Source organism: Musca vetustissima, unplaced genomic scaffold (assembly GCF_032173495.1).
Source record: "Musca vetustissima isolate MV318-11 ecotype Yass unplaced genomic scaffold, APGP_CSIRO_Mvet_v1 utg3344, whole genome shotgun sequence".
Classification (NCBI taxonomy): domain Eukaryota; kingdom Metazoa; phylum Arthropoda; class Insecta; order Diptera; family Muscidae; genus Musca; species Musca vetustissima.
Window position 1 is genome coordinate 245270 of NW_026885918.1, and position 19201 is coordinate 264470.

At 35.5% G+C, this 19201-nt stretch overlaps 4 protein-coding genes across 4 annotated transcripts; 2 read left to right on the forward strand and 2 right to left on the reverse strand.

Annotated features, from left to right (window-relative positions):
- Positions 1-518: 518 nt before the first annotated feature.
- On the forward strand, positions 519-10457 carry LOC133333272 (uncharacterized). Its single transcript, XM_061541587.1, has 10 exons — positions 519-544; positions 967-1370; positions 1434-1621; positions 1680-2538; positions 3118-3219; positions 6894-7130; positions 9217-9407; positions 9472-9850; positions 9902-10266; positions 10326-10457. The coding sequence occupies exons 1-10, from the start codon at positions 519-521 to the stop codon at positions 10455-10457; spliced, it is 2883 nt and encodes a 960-aa protein (XP_061397571.1).
- Positions 10458-11297: 840 nt separating this feature from the next.
- Positions 11298-12483, forward strand: LOC133333287 (protein AAR2 homolog). The gene has a single exon (XM_061541601.1). The coding sequence runs from the start codon at positions 11298-11300 to the stop codon at positions 12423-12425; it is 1128 nt and encodes a 375-aa protein (XP_061397585.1). The 3' UTR covers positions 12426-12483.
- Positions 12484-12507: 24 nt separating this feature from the next.
- LOC133333274 (uncharacterized) lies at positions 12508-12929 on the reverse strand. Its single transcript, XM_061541588.1, has 2 exons — positions 12802-12929; positions 12508-12718 (listed from the first exon to the last, which is right to left on the reverse strand). The coding sequence occupies exons 1-2, from the start codon at positions 12894-12896 to the stop codon at positions 12508-12510; spliced, it is 306 nt and encodes a 101-aa protein (XP_061397572.1). The 5' UTR covers positions 12897-12929.
- A 715-nt stretch (positions 12930-13644) lies between these two features.
- LOC133333270 (WD repeat-containing protein 36) lies at positions 13645-16632 on the reverse strand. The gene is made up of 4 exons (XM_061541585.1): positions 15802-16632; positions 15411-15732; positions 14914-15345; positions 13645-14857 (listed from the first exon to the last, which is right to left on the reverse strand). The coding sequence occupies exons 1-4, from the start codon at positions 16630-16632 to the stop codon at positions 13662-13664; spliced, it is 2781 nt and encodes a 926-aa protein (XP_061397569.1). The 3' UTR covers positions 13645-13661.
- Positions 16633-19201: the final 2569 nt, after the last annotated feature.

Genomic DNA, 19201 nt, shown 5'->3' on the forward strand with positions numbered 1-19201 from the left:
TTAAGAACATGTATTCTCAAATAGTAAAGTCTAGAGCGTGACATCTTGTGTTGACACATCAAACATTCATTGATTCCATAATAATTTTCGGCAAACAACAATTCGTCTTCATACTGATCAGCCATTTCGCTATGTACGAATTTAAAAAATGTAAACACAACACATGGTCGTACGTCAAACCGTTCTGAGTGAGTTGATGCTAAAACATATCAAACTTTCCTTAGTATTGCCTAGATAAGATATAAATATATACAGTAGCTTGCGTATATATGTGACATATTGATGCGAAACGTTTTCATACCTTTCTGAAATTAAAATTCAATTATTAATTCATTCAAAACGTAAAACCGGACTTTTAGTAAAGGTTTCACACACGTCGGCATTTCAGATCGTTCAATAATGCATGGCAGGATTTATATTATTTGTTTACAGATCATAAACGATACATTAACACTCCCATTTGCAGTCAGAACTGGCATGTCGTGAAGAAAAGTCTGTGAAATTTAAAAGCGCATAAAATGTCAAAAAAATTAAAACGTGAAATGTGAGTTAGAACATACGTTTTTTTTTTTATCAAGCACTGAATAATTGAGCTTTATTAAAAAAACTCGTAGCCATAGTCCTTAAAATAATATACCGGATATTATCTACAGTGATCAAATTTTTAATCACAAAAAAAATCTATGGGAATATTATTTTAAACAATTTGCGCTTTGTTTTGTAGTTGAAATATAAATAAGCCTATTCTCATTGTAATAAGTGAAAGTGAAAATAATCTATAAAATTCGATATTATAAACAAGTCCGGTTTTCATTTAATTTTAATAATCTGTTTAACGTTGACTACAAATATTAAATGAAATATACAATTCCATACATATTTAAAGTGCTTCAAACCATTTACAATCATAATTATTAAAATTTTAAATTCAAATAATTTCAATGTTGTGTATTTTTCTCATTTCAGCACAAAAATATATCTCTGTTTATTATTGATTAGACCCACATTCTCAAGAAACGAATATTTGCCACCGCCAATACCGAAATCGACGGAATCCTATCCTCTGGAATCAACACAGACTAACGTTTCCGTCTACAAATATGATTATGATCCGGCAAATGAATTAGATTTCAGTGAAAGCCATAAGGAAAGTCCACCCAATAAAGATCTGAAACCATTACAGTCTGAAAATCGAAATTTACCTTTACTCAAATTACCAACTAGTTATCAGCGGCAGCTTACCACAGTATTTGAAGGTAATACATTGGAATTTGAATTTCCCTCTGAAAAAGATCGAAAAACTGCTCTCAAAGATGGACGATACAATCCGAATAGTATTCTGCCCATAGATGTGGATGTGTATTCACCAAGTGAGTTGTCATTTAGATGGAATCCTTAATTTGAATTTTAACTGTATTTTGTTGTAATTTCAGATGATAGCAGTAAAACTCAAGTGTTTCTGACAATCCCTCGTTTCGATAGAGGTCCTCCATATTCATTGGGTCGAGTTCGCAATGATCCAGGTCAGAGTGGAATAGAATTGGAAGCATATCCCGATTACTCATGGCACAGTTCATATGGGGCCAATTGTAAAGGCTTGACCTCGGTTTATAGAGTCATGGTCAGTAGATGTGTATATTTCAATTAGAATTTTCTTTGTTTTATTGTTTATCTTTCAGATTGATCCCTGTAATCGCATGTGGATATTGGACAGCGGTGAAATTGGTCGTAATCACACCTGCAATCCACAAATTGTGGTCTTCGATATACCCAGTCATAAAGAGGTTCATCGTTATGTATTTCCATCTAAAGTCTTTGTCAAAGATTATAGTCGCCTGGTCACAATTGTGCTTGATGTTGCCGATCCTCCACCCAAGGGTCGCTGTGAAAAAACATTTGCCTATATGGCTGATGCAACCTCTTTCGCCCTGGTTGTTTACGATCTTGCCAAACGAGATTCATGGCGTATTGAAAATCGATTTACATATCCAAATCCACATTTCAGCAAACACACTGTAGCTGGTGAAAGCTTTGAACTATTGGATGGTGTTTTCGGCATGTCAGTAACCCCTCGAGATTTAGGCATGCAACGCATGTTGTATTTCCATTCGTTGAGTAATGATCTGCTGGCATCGGTACCCCTGGATGTACTCAATAATGGTAGTAATTTTCGTGTGGGAGATATATCGGCGAGGTTAAGTGATTTTCGTGCTGTTGGTCAAAGAGGTGTACAGTGCACCGTATCGGCAATGACACCTCAAGGCTATTTATTATGTGGCTTCTTAAATCCAATTGGAATTGTTGGTTGGGATATACGGAAACCTTATACACCGGAGAATCGCATAACTTTGGCGGAAAATTCTAAAACCTTGCAATTTATTGGTGGTTTGAAAATTGTCCGCAATGCTCGGGGTAAACTTGAGGTTTGGATGCTATCAAATCGAGCCCAGAAATTCTTTAGTGGTACAAATAATTTAAAAGAAATCAATTATCGTATTTTGAAATGTGGCCTTAATGAATTGTTGTTAGGTTTGCCGTGTTTGTTATAGAATGGAGCATTATCCTTCTGAGATTTTCAAATTCTGTGTTTGATATAATGTTTTTATTTGAAGTATAAGAATTTTGTGTTTTAGAAAAAAACATGCATTTGCATTGTTTTCTAACCATTTAGATATTAAGTAAAAAGTTGTGATGAAAACAAAATGTTTTACATTTTACTGCAATCAATAAAACGCCTGCAGTTGTATTCAGTCTCGTTTTAAAATAAATCAAGAATAAATTTGTCTGTCTGTACGAACATCACGAAATGAATGGAAATGCACTTTTAAGCCCCCCTTCCAAACGCATGCCAATAAAAACAACGCTAAACACACATTTATATACATACCTACATACAAATACACACGCCTACATTTGTTGTTCTTAAAATGTTATCAAAGTTGTAATTTTTCATAAAAAACTCTGCTGGTTTGGATTCGATACAACCAATAAAATTTATAAAGAATTTGTTCGGGATGGGGGGCGATTGCCTTTATCAGCTTCTATTTGATTTTTTAATTGAGGAGCCAGTAAATCAATTTCATGGATGTTTTTGTCTGTTAACCGTGTGTTTTACAGCATTGAGTAGTTTTACCCATCGTTGGATGCCCGCGCACAATGCCAGTGGGATGAAACCCCTTTTTCGTTCACTTTGTAGTAGCAACACTATCAAGCTATTTGGTATGATTTTTCCTCACTCTTGGGAAAGGTAAACAAACACACAAATAAATAACCGATGTATGTGAACATCAAATACCTTTATTTTCTCTGGTCTTTTGACATTTGTAATAATTCTTGGCAACACCACTGACGCTATGACCGGGTCACTTGATACCGTATCGAATACCAGCATGCGTTAATACCTGAGAAGTTCGTATGTCTGGTGTGCGGTAACAGTGCTGATTGTGATTAAAGATATGTATGTAGGTAGGGAAATATGGGTGTTTCCCATACACATTTCTACCGCGCAACACCACTTCGTTATCGGTGATTTAGGGTTGTGATTTATTTTTCTAAATAAACAGTAGGTAAAATATTTAAATTTATTTAGAAAGAAGACATTCTATATTTTGTATATTTGAAGTCTATACTAATTTTATAAGTATACTTTGACAGCAAACTTAATAGACAGGTGGACTTCTGGGCTTCTTTTTTACTGAATGCTGTTCGTTTACTCTTTGCAAGTTTCTTTCTTCTTCGTTTTTTACTTACATATTGGCTGGCTTATGACGGAACGGCTGTTCCATAAGCCGAGCTTAAAAAAGATTTCCAGGCGCGTCGCATCTCAACCAATTTGAAATACCATTTTCCGCGATGATGTCTTCTGTCTTCTACCTGATCTTTCAATCGGATTCGTGGCCTTTCCCTTCTGCGTGAACCATTACTTGTTTCGCTTTTATATGCCTTTTAAGCTGGGGCATCTTCATCTATTCTCACAAGATGGCCTAGGCAACGTAGTCGCTGCAGCTCGATCCGTCTGACTATGTCGATGTCTGAGAATATATTGTATAACTCATGGTTCATTCGACGGCGATATTCACCATCGACGCATAAATATTTCGGAGATTTTTTCTCTCAAACACTCCAAGAGCTGCCTCATCTGCTTGCGCAAATACACATGCTTCAGATCCATACAAAAGCACGGGTAATATCAACGTCTTGTAGAGTGTGAGTTTGGTGTGGCGAGAGGTGGTCTTGCTTTTGAGTTGCTTACTCAAACCATAGTAGCATCTGTCGGTCAACAGTATTCTTCTCCGGATGTCACAACTAAGGTTATTCGTTTTGTTTATGGCGGTACGGAGGTATATAAAATCGTTCTAGTTTTCAAGTTCCACAGTTGGTCCGAGTTTACTGGACGTTTTGCGCGTTGATACCATCCACCATCAGTTTGGCCTTTTCGCCATTTACTGTCAGTCCACTTTGGCAGACTCCTTCTCAATTCGTTCAAAGGTGACTGTTGCCGCTCGCAATGTTCGACCCATTATATCGATGTCGTCGGCGTAGGCGAGTAACATATGATGTTTGGTGTACAGAGAGTCATTTCTGTTCACATTTGCAGCAGGATGTTGAACAGGTCACATGTCAAACTGTTACCTTGTCTGAATCCTCGTACGGTATTGAAGGGCTCCGAAAGATCCTTTCCGACTTTAACTGCTGATATAGCCGTATTAGTTTTGCAGGAATACGTAGACATGGCTTTAAACACCTCTGAACGGATGGGACGGTCGAATGCGGTTTTATAGTCGACGAATAGGTGGAATGTGTCGATGTGTTTTTCGTGTTTTTTTCAGGAACAGGCGCAGATTGAAAATCTGGCCAATGGTGGATTTGCAAGTCCTGAAGCCGCATTGGTTTAGTCCAATAATATCTTCAAGCTTCAGTCATTAACACAGCACGCTGGATAACACTTTACATGGGGTGGGACGGAGATTAATTCCTCTATAGTTGGCAGATATCGCATTGTCTCTTTTTTTGCACATGGGACACAGGATGCTGAGGTTCCAATCATTGGGCATGCATTCCTCTAGCCAAATTGTACTAATCAGTTGGTGCATGCTCCTGATCAGCGTCTGACCACCGGCCTTGAATAGTTCGGAAGATAATCCATCGGCACCTGTTGCTTAATTATTCTTCAGCCGATTAATTGCTATTCTGACCTCATCTTGGCTAGGTGGTATACAATATATACCGTCATCTCTTATTGGTTCTGGGGTATCTTCTTCACCGCTACTATTTGATACCAGAAGTTTTGCAAAATGCTCCTTCAACACGCTGTATCTGTAACTAGGCTTCCTTCTTCACTTCTATAAGTGGATGTGCCTGTACCACATCGAGATTCTTGAATCTGGTGCTTCTAACTACCATGTTTATTGCTGCCACGAAGTCAATCAACCTCATGTCATTGACGGATGTCAACGGCATGAGGTAAAATATGTCTTTGGTCTGTTCATCTTTGTCTTCGGTCGTAGCATGTGCGAAAATAAGACTGATGTAGATAAACTTCGCTTTAATACGGAATATATTCACAATTGAGATGAAAGAGGGACCAAGATAAGTCTGGCTTTTGCTATGTTAGAGCCAACCAGAGCCGTTGCTTTGTATTTACAACATGGTTACCCTTTTTATCCGCCTAAAACATAGTGACAATCCATTTTTTTAAATCTCTTTTAACCATGTACCTTATTTTCAAACGTACTGTTACCGAGCACTACAGCCATGTAAAGCGGCATAAATAGTCAATTAGACCTTGTTAGCGCCTGTGTGTACTCACACTGTGCAAACAAAAGTCTGTGGGGATTTCTGGTATCATCGACAAGTGTACACAAGATCAAGGATCAACTCATAAGACAAGGCTCTAACACAACTCATAAGACAAGGCTCTAACACACATCTAGCTGTGAGCGAGCGTATCTGTGTGTGTGTTTGAGACGTCTAGGACACACATTCAAATGTCTGATTAAACAAACCGACCAACTGGGAGGGCTTGACAAACAATGAACAACAAATAGTGGACAAAGGCACAAAAGGGTTTCTTCCTAAATCTGTCTGTCGGTCTTTCAGCCAAGCCAGTCTGTCCATCTTGTTGAACAACAGTCAAGCCGGAACGAATTAGTTGTGTGTGCTTCAGACACATTGGGAGAAACGTGATGGACAATACCATGAATACTGAAATAAAAATTCTTTAAAAATCGCTTCTTCTTAAATATTTTTTATATTTACATATTTTTAATTAAAATTTAACAGTTATCTACGATATTGGAGGTCCGTTTTCTCTACAGCATACTTTCTATACTATTGGTCGTATTTGTATTCCTATCACTATTTCTTAATAAAATACTTATTGGAGATAAAACATCATATTTGTTTTCGGCTTGGCTTTTTTTATTTGTGGTTAATTTCCGGAGAAATGAAATTGCAAAAATAGTGCAGGTTCTGGAGCACATTTATTTCAGATTCATTATATTTTCAAATTCATTACCCAAAACTTATTACAAAAATCAATATCCTCCACTGTGTTCCATGCCCCTTCATATGATGTACTATGTTTGTACATATCAGTAAGTATATTTGACAATCGGTCTTTTGGGCATCGATCTTCTTATTAGATGAATGCATCGTAAGGTTTGGATGCGTTTGGAAATTGTTATTTGAGTTCTCGACGTTCGATACAATAATGGTATCCCGCAGTTCTGTTGCAGCAACAGCAGCAGCCGTCACAACAACAACCTCGGAATAAATAAATTTTATACCTTTCGTCTGTGGTGCATGTTTAGTTGTCATCCAACCAAGGTGTGGTAAAGACGTATCACGTTCAAATTCGGATTGAATCGAGTCTTTTTCTGTAATCGTTCAAGAAATGTTTAAATTCAAAATTTTTGTTTTATTTGAAATTATTTTACCAAATGTCCTCGTATTTGCAAGTGATAATGTCAGTCGTTTGAAAGAGCGTGAATTTTTTACATTACACAAATGGACGAAGGGAATTGAATTAACATTCCCCAGTGAAAGTGAACGCAGTGCAGCCATAAGTGCCGGTTATTATGACTTAAATCGAATACAATTACCAGTGGATATTGATATTGATTATATAGGTAAACAATAATGATCGATATTAAGAATTCGAGACCAGCTAAAAATGTGAGGGTTTGGGTGCAAAAAAACTTTCCTTGGAAAATATTTAAAACCAGCATAAAAGAATATCGAAATGTAAAAAATGTTTCAATTTAAAAATAAAGATAAAAAATTAGTGATGCTTATATTTTCTTTTGTCAATATTAACTACATATACTATATTTTACAAACTTACCTAAAATAAAGAAAGTTAATCTGTGTTTGTAATGGAACACTAAATATCAATATCGTTTGTTTTGAAAGTGAACGTTGCATTGTTTTTACTTCTTTTATACCCCCGTAGCTTCATAGTAAAAAATTTTTTTCGTACGTTCCCACGCCTCTAACACCTGCCCCTGCCGACCGAGGGGGCTACCACCCTATACGCAGGGAGCACGTACACACCAAAGACCGGACTAAGGCGGGTTAGTAGTGGTTTAACTATACCGGCTACAGATAGATCATCATAAATGTTTAAATTTGTAATAAAATACATATTTTTAATATAAAATATTTATGTTGAAGATAAAGGAGTGTCGTTATCTGGATTAACTAGAAATTTCGTCCGGTGGGAAAAATGTGTGGAATTTTGGAATTATTTATGAATGCATGGCCACGTACTGGGACAGCTACTTGCCACAGAATTATATAAATATTTAATGTTAGAAGATAAAATTAACAACACATTGTATGAAAAATATATATTTTAGAGGGCTTAATAGGTATGTCCGTTTATTTTTCCCTTAGAAATTACTCAGTAACATCTACTGAGAAAGTTAAACCTTTCAATGGAAAATATTGTCAAAAGTAGGAGGTTATGGCGTAAGTAGGAGGTTATGGAAATTCGTACTACTGTGTACTAAAGTTGGTACAATTTGAATTGAGGGTGAACCGGTACAATTTGAATTGAGTTGGAATGCTGAAACTTGGATTTAAGATCACTGTGGGGGTGAAGGTTTGGGTTAAACAGGAAGTTTTGGAAATTCGTACTACTGTGTACTACATTTGATGCAATTTGAATCTTGGGTGAACCGATAGGTTTTGAATCCTGATTTAGGATCACTGTGGTGGTGTAGGATTGGGGTATGTAGGAAGTTTTGGAAATTGGTACTACTGTGTACTAAATATGGTACAATTTAAATTCTGGGTGAACCAATGGAGTTGGAATACTGAAATTTGAATTTGGAATCATTGTGGGGGTTTAGGATCAGGGTATGCAGGAAGTTTTGTTGGATGGTTGAGGCGGGTACCTATGGATATAATGTGTGCTAAATGAAACTAAATTTTGTAAATTTGGATTTGGGTGAACCTTTAGAGCTCGAATCATAAAATTTGGTACTAAATGGTACTCAAATTTAATTTATTGCCGATATTATTGTGTTGATTGATTAGTTTTTGTGACATATGCAGTATTCTGTGAAAATAAAATAATATGTTAATACATATTTAAATATTTCCCACATTTGCTAACGAAGTGGCGGGCATATGCTATATAAAATAACATTTTTACGAGGACATATTTTATGTTCTGCAACATTACACCATTTTAATTCTACTCATCAAATTGTCAAATTAAAATTTTATTCGAGTAGGGTTTTTTTCTATCTGAAAATACGGCTAGTTCCATCTACGTAAAAACGTAAATAATTTTTTGGTTTCACGAAAATTAGGCATTACACTCCCAAAATGGTGCTTATTGGGTGTTGTCAATACACTAACAATGTGGCGGTTCCTTTATAAGGGAGCTATATTGAAAATTTTCTGTCACTTTGGTTGGAAAATTTACATAGGAATCAGCAGATCTAAATTTAAATGCCACCCACGCTCTAAAAAATGACAAAACAAAGACTTTTTTATTTGTTAAATATTTTTAATCAGTTTCTACTATTATTTATTTAAACATTCCAAATATTTATATTTCCATTTTATTGCTTAGCTTTGGCTTAGCTTCAAATTCTACTGTGCATTTTGTTATGTTTCGAATGAAGTTTTTCACACAATATATAGACTTTAAAACTATTGCCAATAAATAGCAATACAAATTAATATGATTTTTTATTTTTTTAGAAAATAATGTTCATCGAACATTTCTAACGATTCCACGGCTAAATTTTGGAGTCCCATATTCATTGGCCACAATTTGGGAGAATGATCACAAAACTCAATTAAATCCCAAAGTGCAGGCATATCCTAATTATGTATGGCATCACAGTCATGGAACAAATTGTTCTGCCATAACATCCGCCTTAAGGACATATGTAAATATAGCTTTCATTTTAAAAATATAAGTGATATATTAATATCGTATATTTATTTTTTTAGATTGATGAATGTCAACGTTTGTGGGTACTCGATTCGGGACAAATCAATTCCCTACAGTGGTGTCCACCACAAATTTTACTTTTCAATCTGACAACAGATAATTTAATTCAACGCTATGTGTTACCTTCGAATAACTACAAAGCTGGTATTTCCGTTTACACCGATATGGTTGCAGATGTGGCGTCGACGGATACATGCAGCAATACCCGTGTGTATATATCTGATGCATGGGGCCATGGCTTGATCGTGTACGATATGCTGAAACATAAATCTTGGCGCATTGAACATGATCTCATGAAACCGGATAGAACGCTGATCAATAATGCCCACGATGGCATATTCACTGTCAGTTTGAGTCCAAAGAATACTAAATTACAAGGTAATGTTGAAGCAAATTTTAGACCATTATTATAATTTAATTGTTTTCCAGAACGTTATCTTTACTTCCATTCATTGAACAGCTTCAATGAAGTTCGAATTCCTTTGCATTTGATTAACAACGAATCGTTGTGGTACTATCCAAAAGAGAATTTAGCTACGGCCAAATATTTTACAGTATTGGGTTCACGTGGTACCCAATGTGAGTCGGAGATAATGGATGACTATGGCAATCTCTATTGTACGCTTATCGGTTCAAATGCATTGGTCAGTTGGAAGGAGGGTCGCACATATTCTGCGGATAATTTAAATGTCGTAGCTTATGGGCCACAGCAATGGCGTTTCATTACGGGTTTGAAATTAACAAAATATCAGCAGCGGCATCAGGAATTGTGGGCACTGAGTACAGAACCGAAGGTAATTATTACCGATCCTTTACAAATTTAAAATAACTTTTTTTGTTTTTTACTTTATAGCTCTTCATGGGTAATGCCATGCCAAATGACCGAGTCATGTATCAAATTATTGGTTGTCGCTTAAAAAATTTGCTACGCAATGAACGGTGTACTGTGGGAGTAATGGATTTTGAAATATCAAATCGTATTTAATTATTATAAAAAAAACTATAATTTTGTTGTAAATACTAAGCTCGTTTATAGATATGTATGTTATTGAAGTAATTTAATAAATGTAAATGAAATAAAATTGATTTGAAAATTATAATATAGTGTCGATTACAGGATGTGTAAGAAGCGAATAATATCGGCAATTATGTTTGAAAATTCCCATACTGTCAAATACCTACAAAAGTAGCACCCCGCACTGATATTTTTATTAATCATTGGTCATTGGTTTTCAAATTGAAAAGTTATTTTACGTACTTTTGATAGCCTAATATTGGTCTGTTCCCGTACTGCAAGAATCTACTAATTTTTAATATTTTCTTCGATATCATAAAGAAAAAATTGTTATCGTAGTAAAAAATTATACATTCTTGCCTGTCCTGGAAAATGCAATATGTTTTTTATTCGAAATCCAATATTTTCACAAAAAAATGTAGATATCAGCTGGCATTACTGGGTAACCTAATATTATATAGGCCTTGGCCAGTATGGTTTTTTAGTTTTCCATTAATTCGCCTCCGGTTTACCTTATAAATATGACATGGTCTGAGCGAATTAAATTATTGAACTAGGAATGTTCTGGTAGTTCATTTTAGTGAACGGTTTATTTGAGCCAGGTTGTTCAGGAACAACACATTGGGCTCGAGATCCTTGCATTTCCCGATTTAACGAGAACAATAGGTAGGATAGTAATAATTTATATATAAATACATATATCTGCAAATTTGACATTAAATTTCCAATTTTTATTAGCGACTTTTTCTTTGTGCAACAATCCGAATTTTCATTGTGAAATTATAGACGTTTTTAACGGCCCGCTTCAACATGAATCAAAACGATACCTCTTCAATGGACATTGATTCGGAAACGGCTAAAAAGCTTTTCGATCATGGCGCTGTACTGCTAATCACTGGTGTTCCTAGAAAAACGGAATTTGGTATTGACTTGTGCTCATACACCACCGATGAAAATTTCCGTGGCGTCAAAATGATACCGCCAGGACCTCATCATGTTTGGTGCGCATCCACTGGACCATATGGTGATACAGCTCCTCGTGTAGGATTTGCACATTTTTTCCACGAGCAAGAGATATTGGTAAAGGAATGGGATGCCGAGAACGAAGAACTACGAGATCGCCAAGTCAACGACCCCGAACTTGAATTACAACGTATTAGATCAAATCTAAAATCATTGGATATATATTTGGCGCCATATGATTTCCGTTATTGGAATGACTGGCGTAAATTGACAGACACCGTTAGCAAAGACACCTTGGACAGATGTCAACCTTCCCTGGGTGTTATTCGTACCAATGCAGAACTGCAGTCATGTCCCGATTCTGAAAGACCTAGGGGTCCTCTATATGAGACACGGCCAGGAACAGCAGCCAAGTTGATAATGAATGAAAGTGATTTATTGCCAAATCTCAAGCCAGTTGAAGGAACTGCTCCGAGATTTTGTATGGTTCCCAGTCGAGTGCCCAAGGAATGTACACCTGCCGAGATTTCTAAACATTCATTGGATTGTATTGAGGCATGTGATATATTGATAAGCAACTTCCCTCAAGCTCAAGATCTTATTGAAGAAATTCAATTATCTTTTGCGTTTTTCCTCGTTGGTTATTCCATTGAATCTCTGGAATTTTGGCGTAAAGTTTTAACAATACTCGCAAATTCAGAAGATTCGGTTACAAAATATAGATTGCTGTATATGAAATATGCCGAAGTATTGGCATTACAATTGCCTCATCTGCCAGAGGAGCTAATGGAAGCTACAGAACATAATAGTATCTACAAAGATATTCGTTCGTTGCTGGTGAATTTAAATGCATGTGGATTGCTCAAAAGTGCCGAACATTTAACGAAAAAACTTAAGAACAGTATGAATTGGTCTTTTGAAGGCCTTTTGGATGAAGATCCCGAAGATATGCCCGTCGTGGTCGAGTGTAGTTAGTAAGTATAAGTTAATTTTTACAAATACACAGTAGTTTTACATATATTGAAATTTTGCAATAAAAAAGTAAACATTTCTATGACTATTTATCCTTCTTTGCTTCGGACACAATACTGGGAGATTCCTCTGCTACTTTGTCGTCCTTGTCAGCGTTGTTTTCCTTGTCATTGAGTTCTTTTTCGGCTTCAGCAATCTCTTTGTCCAAATCCAAGTTATATTTGGCTGCCAACTCCTCTAAACGTTTCTGATTATTCTTCAAATAGCCAGGCAGGAAAAATATTGTTTGCACCATTCTTTATAAATGAATAAAATTAATTCATATACATATGCACATACATATGAGCATTGAAACTAATTAATATGTGGTAAGACTTACTTAATTAAGACATATCCTGAGATGGCCAGTAGTAAACAGGTAATTGATGTTTTCAACATAGTCCAATAATCCACAACTACTTGTTGATGTTTCATTTTGTTGCAACCACAATCAATTTTTAATTTTTTTTATTGTGGTTTTCAAAAGTGTAAGGTTAAATTAAATTTGTTGTACTTGATAATAATTTTCAATCAAACTACCGCGAGATACTGTTATAGCAATATTTCGATTTAATAATTTTGTAGTTATGTGGTGGTCATTTGGTCAGTGGTGCTGCTTTCGATAGGCTGTTGTCATGGGTACCCTGACAATTGACTGATGTGGTGGGAAAACACAATCAGATATACACATGTCCTGTTTGATTTGTTCATGTGTTTGATTAATGTCCATGTGTATGTATAAACAGAATATGTAATTAAGTATGTATGTAACTCCCTTAGGAAATCAATAATGCATATGACAATGTAATAGACAATTTTCAGATACCAATTATAAGAAATATAAAAAAACTCCCCATGCATTGCCCCATTGTAAGCCAAATCGATTGGTACAATACTTTTTTGACTAGTTATATATTGTGTTAGAAATATTTTTAATGATTAATTCAAATGTGTACTAGTACACAAAGTAGGGCACAAAAAAGCATTCTTCGTGGAAATATATATTAAACTATAGATCAGTAGAACTATGTATAAATATATTATAAGAGATTTCCAGATATTTTTTAATAAAAACAAAAATATAAATTTTAATATTTGTTGGCTAAATTAAAAAGTTTCAATAAGCATTTATTAAAAACAATATAAACACTAAATTTAACGTATTTGTTGTATTTGTATATATAAAAGTGATCTTCATATTTATTGAACGAAATTTCTCAGCGCCGCCACTACACCCATACCGTACATAAGATTTTGTTCAATTTTTTGCCATGAACTCTCCTGTACTACAGACACATCCTCCAAGGTGCTAATTACGCCGGGGAATTCTATTAGTCCCGTACTATGTGAACGTAAAAATACACTAAGATATGATTGGGCTAATTCAAAGTTATTGTTTGATTCGAACATATATTTCAGTGTTTTCAAGAACTGTATCATTGCCTTGACAGTTCCTCCACCGATTGGATGTAAAGATTTTACTTCAAAGTCGACCATGGAAGGACCTATTTGTTTAAGGAAAATCACACATTTTTCATAATCCTCGGTGCTGGCTGTTTCCTCTAAAAGTTTTCCAAAAGCTGTAAGGTTGCTAAGATTTGTCGTTTTGAATACTCTCGATTCTGAATCTTCGTCTGTTTTGGCATTGGAAACATCGAATTTCATTTCTAAACCAGCAACCGTTGGTAAAAAGAATGGTGCCTGTTTGGGTGCTTTAGGTGGAGCTTTTGGCTTATTGCGTTTCTTAATAATTTCCAAATCCAATAGATTTTGCCATCTGGACACTGCAACACCTGACATGGTAATCAAATCCTTTGATAGCTGTTCAGGTGTTTCATAATTTAAGTTAACCTCATCGCCCAAAGTTTCGTCGTCCTTCTCCTCATCGTCGTCCACATCCATTGACAATTCTTCAACGGCTTCTTCGAGACTCAATTGATCCGCCATGTTTGTGGGTAGACCCACAAATGGTGCCACCGAGTTTGGATTAATGGAACGCAAAGAAATCTGGTTGAATAGCATTTTGTTGGCCCACAAATAAACACCCAAATTGTTGACATGAGCAGTGGCTAGAAAATCTCCAGTGGGAGACATGGTGAGCGAGACACAAGGTTTCTCTACACGGAAATGATCGATCATGTATGAAGAAGGTATATCCCAAACTTTGATAGTGGCATCCATGGATGCGGAAATAAGCCAACGACTATCTGGACTGAAGGCGACATCATTAATCTTGGCGGAATGGCCTTCGAATTTACGTATAATAACTTTGGTATCCATATCCAGCACCAATAAAACAAAATTTTCCAAAGCAATTCCTATCATGGCACTCTCACGATGGCAACGCATCAATACAATGCCCTCTGTTAGTTTCTTTACGGCAAAGGGTTTCTCAACTGAAATACGAGTTTTATTAATAAAAGAATACTTGCAAATTTTGAGTTTAACTTACCTTTATCTTTGAAATGCCAGAATTTCAAGTGGCCTGCACTGCAACCAGTTACCACAACTTGACTCAAGTTATCGCATGCAATTCCCCGTATGGCTGCCGAGTGGGCCGGTTTGCCATAGCTGGCTCTATGAATTCCTGATTGTATATTGAATCTTTCCACTTCACCATTAGAATAACCAATTATAACAAAATTACCACAATGTGTCAATGTAACGCATGTGGTTTCCGTTCTGAAGTCTTGACGATTCTTATTTGTAAATTGAGCGGGTATCAGACGATGTTCGCCCATACGATTTTTGTGGAAGGACCATGTTGTTGTTTGTATGGTTCCGCTGTGAATAGCCGCAATGTTGTCCCACTCCTTTTCGCGTGTCAATTCGGTGGTAAATTCTACAATGGGAGGCATACGATGGCTATCCTCTTCAAATCGATCTAGATAAAAATAAAATGTGATTAAAATTAATTTAAATTCAATTCAAATCATTCCTGTTACTCACTCTTCTTCTTTGATGTTTTCCTATTATAACTAGCTTTGCCTAAACTTTTGTTAAGAGTTTCCGATATAGTGCTAAACGACCTCAGAGAACTGTCTTCACCAGACGATAAAATCGTTTGTCCATTCATGCCGTGGTAACGTATGCACAATGGCGGAGCTGTATGACCCTCACGTATGCGCAGCATTCGTGCCCCTCCATCGGTCATATCAAATATCCACAATTTCATTGAATTATCAGGCGAAGTTGTGAGAATCAATGGTTCATTTGGTAGACAAATGGCCGTAGTAACAGAGTCCTCGTGAGCCTGCAATTGACTGGCAATCTAAAAATAAAAATTCGTTATCTGTTACAAAAACATCACTGCAAAGTAGTGGATTTAAAGATGTCTTACCTTTTTCTCCTCTAAATTCCAAAATGCCACATATCCGTTGGTGCTGGCTGTCGCCATGATCGGTGGTCCATCTGTTCTAAATGTTATTTTCGAAACAGCTCCCCAATCTTGTTTGAACTCCATAAGAATTTCGTCATATTTCAAATTCAGCACTGTTGTTGTACCGTCCTGATGACCCACCGCTACAACGTCTATGGCGGGAGCTGGTTCAATGCAAGTAACCCTGCTGGCATGGCCATTGAATGTGTATACCAAACGATTGTCCTTAATATTCCATATTTGTATTTGACCCTGCTTGGAACCCAACACTATTTTATTCAAATACGTCGGAGGATGGGCCACAGCTGTGACCAAAAATTCTTCCGGTTTAAAGGGTATTTCCAAATACACCTCCTCATCCCTAATATCCCAAACCTTCAGTACATTGGCTTCGTCCACGGCAATCAGATGACGATTAAAAGGCAGCAACAAATGGACATTCTTGCTGTGACCCCTGTAAATGTGTCGCACATGTTTGCCAGCTCGCCAGGCGTATATGCATTTGTTACTGGCCGTATAGATGTGCCAACGATCTGTGGCCATTGCTGTGATATCATCGGGATGCTGGCCACCTACATGGAGTAGTCGAAAATGACTTGCCGTGTACACTTGGAACGATCTTCCAATACATGTTGTTATCAAATTATCTTTGCGTCTTTGGATATAACGAACGACTGCGGGGATGTGATTGCTAACATAGCCCAGAGCACGATTTCGTCGAAAAATGACACTACTGTCGCTTGTTTTCACCCTGGACTGGTTTGCCACTTCACCTTCACTAAGATTGGTCATTGTAATTTGGAAATTTCTGTGAATACTTTTGTTTATATCACTTTTTTCAACTTGATTTTAAAAACACGCGGACCCGATTCCGTTTTTCCAATGTTTTTGTCAAGAAGTCAACCGAAGAGCAAATGTGAAACGAAATCGTGTGAATGTTTTCTCTGTTTTGTCGTGAACACCGCCAAAGAGCAACATGTGCTACACGGTAAAAAATTATGAGAACTGAAACTGATTCAAATTAGTGGTCGACGTAACGTATAGCGTTTGTAAATCATGTAACTTTAAATGAGTTGAAACGCGTTTAGACCCTATATTTTATATTGTGATAAATAACATTATGAAGATTTATTTTCTAAATCGAGTTGCATTTCCCACAATTTAATGAATTGAAGTCCGTTTACAAAAAATATTTAATCACGAATCAGCGTAAATTTACCATATAATTTTAAATCATCATTTAAATAACTTACAATGTGAGTTTTGTACGAAAAACACAAAAATACAATACAATGAACCAAAATTTGCAATTGTTTTCACATGTTGTTTCTTTTCATATTCAACGGATGATTTTTAATTTATAGGTGAGTTTTTACTTTACAGTGCAAAAACAATTCCATTCTTGTAATTTTTCTTTTCACATTCAAAATGTCAAATATTTTCGGTGCAAATTTTAATTTTGTATGTACACTGGTGGCCAAAACTAAATCAACTGTAATTGCAAACTGAATAACTTATAACTTTTTTTTTTAAATAAAGTTATAGTGAATGTTTTTTTAGAAATAAATAGGTAATTTATTAAAAAGAAAACAAAAAATATAAACGTAACATTTATTTTGAAATAAGAAAATTCTATTGAAAACAACATTGATCCAAATTTTCCATGGTCAAATCTAAAAAACTTTTTGATTTTTTTCTTACAATTATTATTTTTCATTAAACAAAATGCTCAATTTGACCTTTGTGTATACTATTCCTTGCATCCTGAACCTTTGGAAAGAAGTCATGTTTATGCAAATTTGTCTATAGGGTAAAGATCTGATAAATAGCCAACACCATTATAAAACTCTGATTTTTTACTCCCGCAACTCATCTTCTCAAGCTAAAACACCAAAAAACGGTATATTTTCTTAGAAGTGAACCATTGCGGTTTCAAACACATTTGTATAATTTCATTAATTAATTTATCTTATAAATATATTGAACATCATAAAAAGGCCAATACCATTATTGACGCACCTCCATGCGTCCCAGTGTCCTTGCAATAGTGTCACATGAGCCTTTTTGGATTTTCTCACGTTAATTTTTTTCATGTTTGATTTTTTAATATTTAGCTTTAATTAATCCGAAAGCATAATATTTCTCCATTGAGTCGGATTCCAATTTGTATGAGCTTTTGCGAAAGGCAACCTGGCTTTCCGATTTTTTCAGAAATAATCCTCTCACTAATTCCGTAGAACTTTAAAAATGAGATTTTTTACTACTACAATAATTTGTTAATCAGTACGAACTGATGCCACTTTGCAGCCTTCCTCCGTGCTAAACTATGACTACTGATACAGTTGCATAAAAACTTATAAATCTCTGATTTTTGTGTCAGGTTATTTTAATAATTAGCTGTTTTATCGGAGCACTGTATTTGTATCTAGCCCTTTCAAATTTTCTTGGCAGTAAGTCAAAATTGAAAACCATGTGTCAGGTTATTTTAATAACATCCATTTGAAAATTTTCTATAACAATCGAAATAGGTGTAGAAAACAAAACAGTAATGATAAACGTAAAAATAACTTCAATTTCAGAGCTCATATGTTTGTAATTTAGAGTTGCTTTAGTTTTGTCCAAGCAAAAATTGAGACAATTTCATTATCCATAAATTATTATTTTTGCTTTTGCGACTTTGACGAGTTCATCAAGAACCCAAAAGGACAAATTCGCCTTATGTCAAGTTTTTCCAAATTCTCCTATTGTAAGCTTTTCCACTTTTACCGGATCCTTGCTCTAAAAATGTACACTAATTCAATTCTTATGCATTGCAGATTATGAAGAACTGAAATATAAATCATTATTAAAAACATTTTCTATTAATTACTATCACTGAGGACATTAAGATAACCGAATTCAAAATGTTTCGATGTCTAAATGTTAACCGGTTAAATATATAATTTTCGCATTTTTTACAAAATTCCAATGCCAGAAATAAACATTTTTGGTGAAATGTTCGGGTTTCTTCTTAGTTCCATTCCAGAATCTAAAAGATTCTACTAATTTTCTAACTTTCTACTCCAAACCCGTTTCTGAACCCACAACACTAGTAAAATGTTCAACCAAATTTTAGAGAACACAAAACGAAATGGCATTCTCTTTGTACACTTGTTTTCTCGGCCTAGTAAAAATGGTAAACAGGAATGCCTACTAAGTTGATTTTGAAATATTGCCATCAAATTTTTGCATTTTGCTAGTTTTGAACTTGGAGAGTGATTTTGACTTTTTTCCCTTTTACTAATTTTACTATGAAAAAAGTACTGGAATAGAACACTTGCAATTCGTCCATGCTGTCCATGACACTAACACTAATACGAAG

Coding starts and splice junctions, on each gene's coding strand:
- LOC133333274 (XM_061541588.1), bottom strand. CDS start 12,896: ATGAAACATCAACAAGTAGTTGTGGATTATTGGACTATGTTGAAAACA. Junction 12,719..12,801: donor TCAGGATATGTCTTAATTAA/GTAAGTCTTACC, acceptor TCATTTATAAAG/AATGGTGCAAACAATATTTT.
- LOC133333272 (XM_061541587.1), top strand. CDS start 519: ATGTCAAAAAAATTAAAACGTGAAAT. Junction 1,622..1,679: donor CCTCGGTTTATAGAGTCATG/GTCAGTAGATGT, acceptor TTTATCTTTCAG/ATTGATCCCTGTAATCGCAT. Junction 10,267..10,325: donor CACTGAGTACAGAACCGAAG/GTAATTATTACC, acceptor TTTACTTTATAG/CTCTTCATGGGTAATGCCAT.
- LOC133333270 (XM_061541585.1), bottom strand. CDS start 16,632: ATGACCAATCTTAGTGAAGGTGAAGTGGCAAACCAGTCCAGGGTGAAA. Junction 15,346..15,410: donor GAAAACATCAAAGAAGAAGA/GTGAGTAACAGG, acceptor ATTTTTATCTAG/ATCGATTTGAAGAGGATAGC. Junction 14,858..14,913: donor CTGGCATTTCAAAGATAAAG/GTAAGTTAAACT, acceptor CTCGTATTTCAG/TTGAGAAACCCTTTGCCGTA.
- LOC133333287 (XM_061541601.1), top strand. CDS start 11,298: ATGAATCAAAACGATACCTCTTCAATGGACATTGATTCGGAAACGGCT.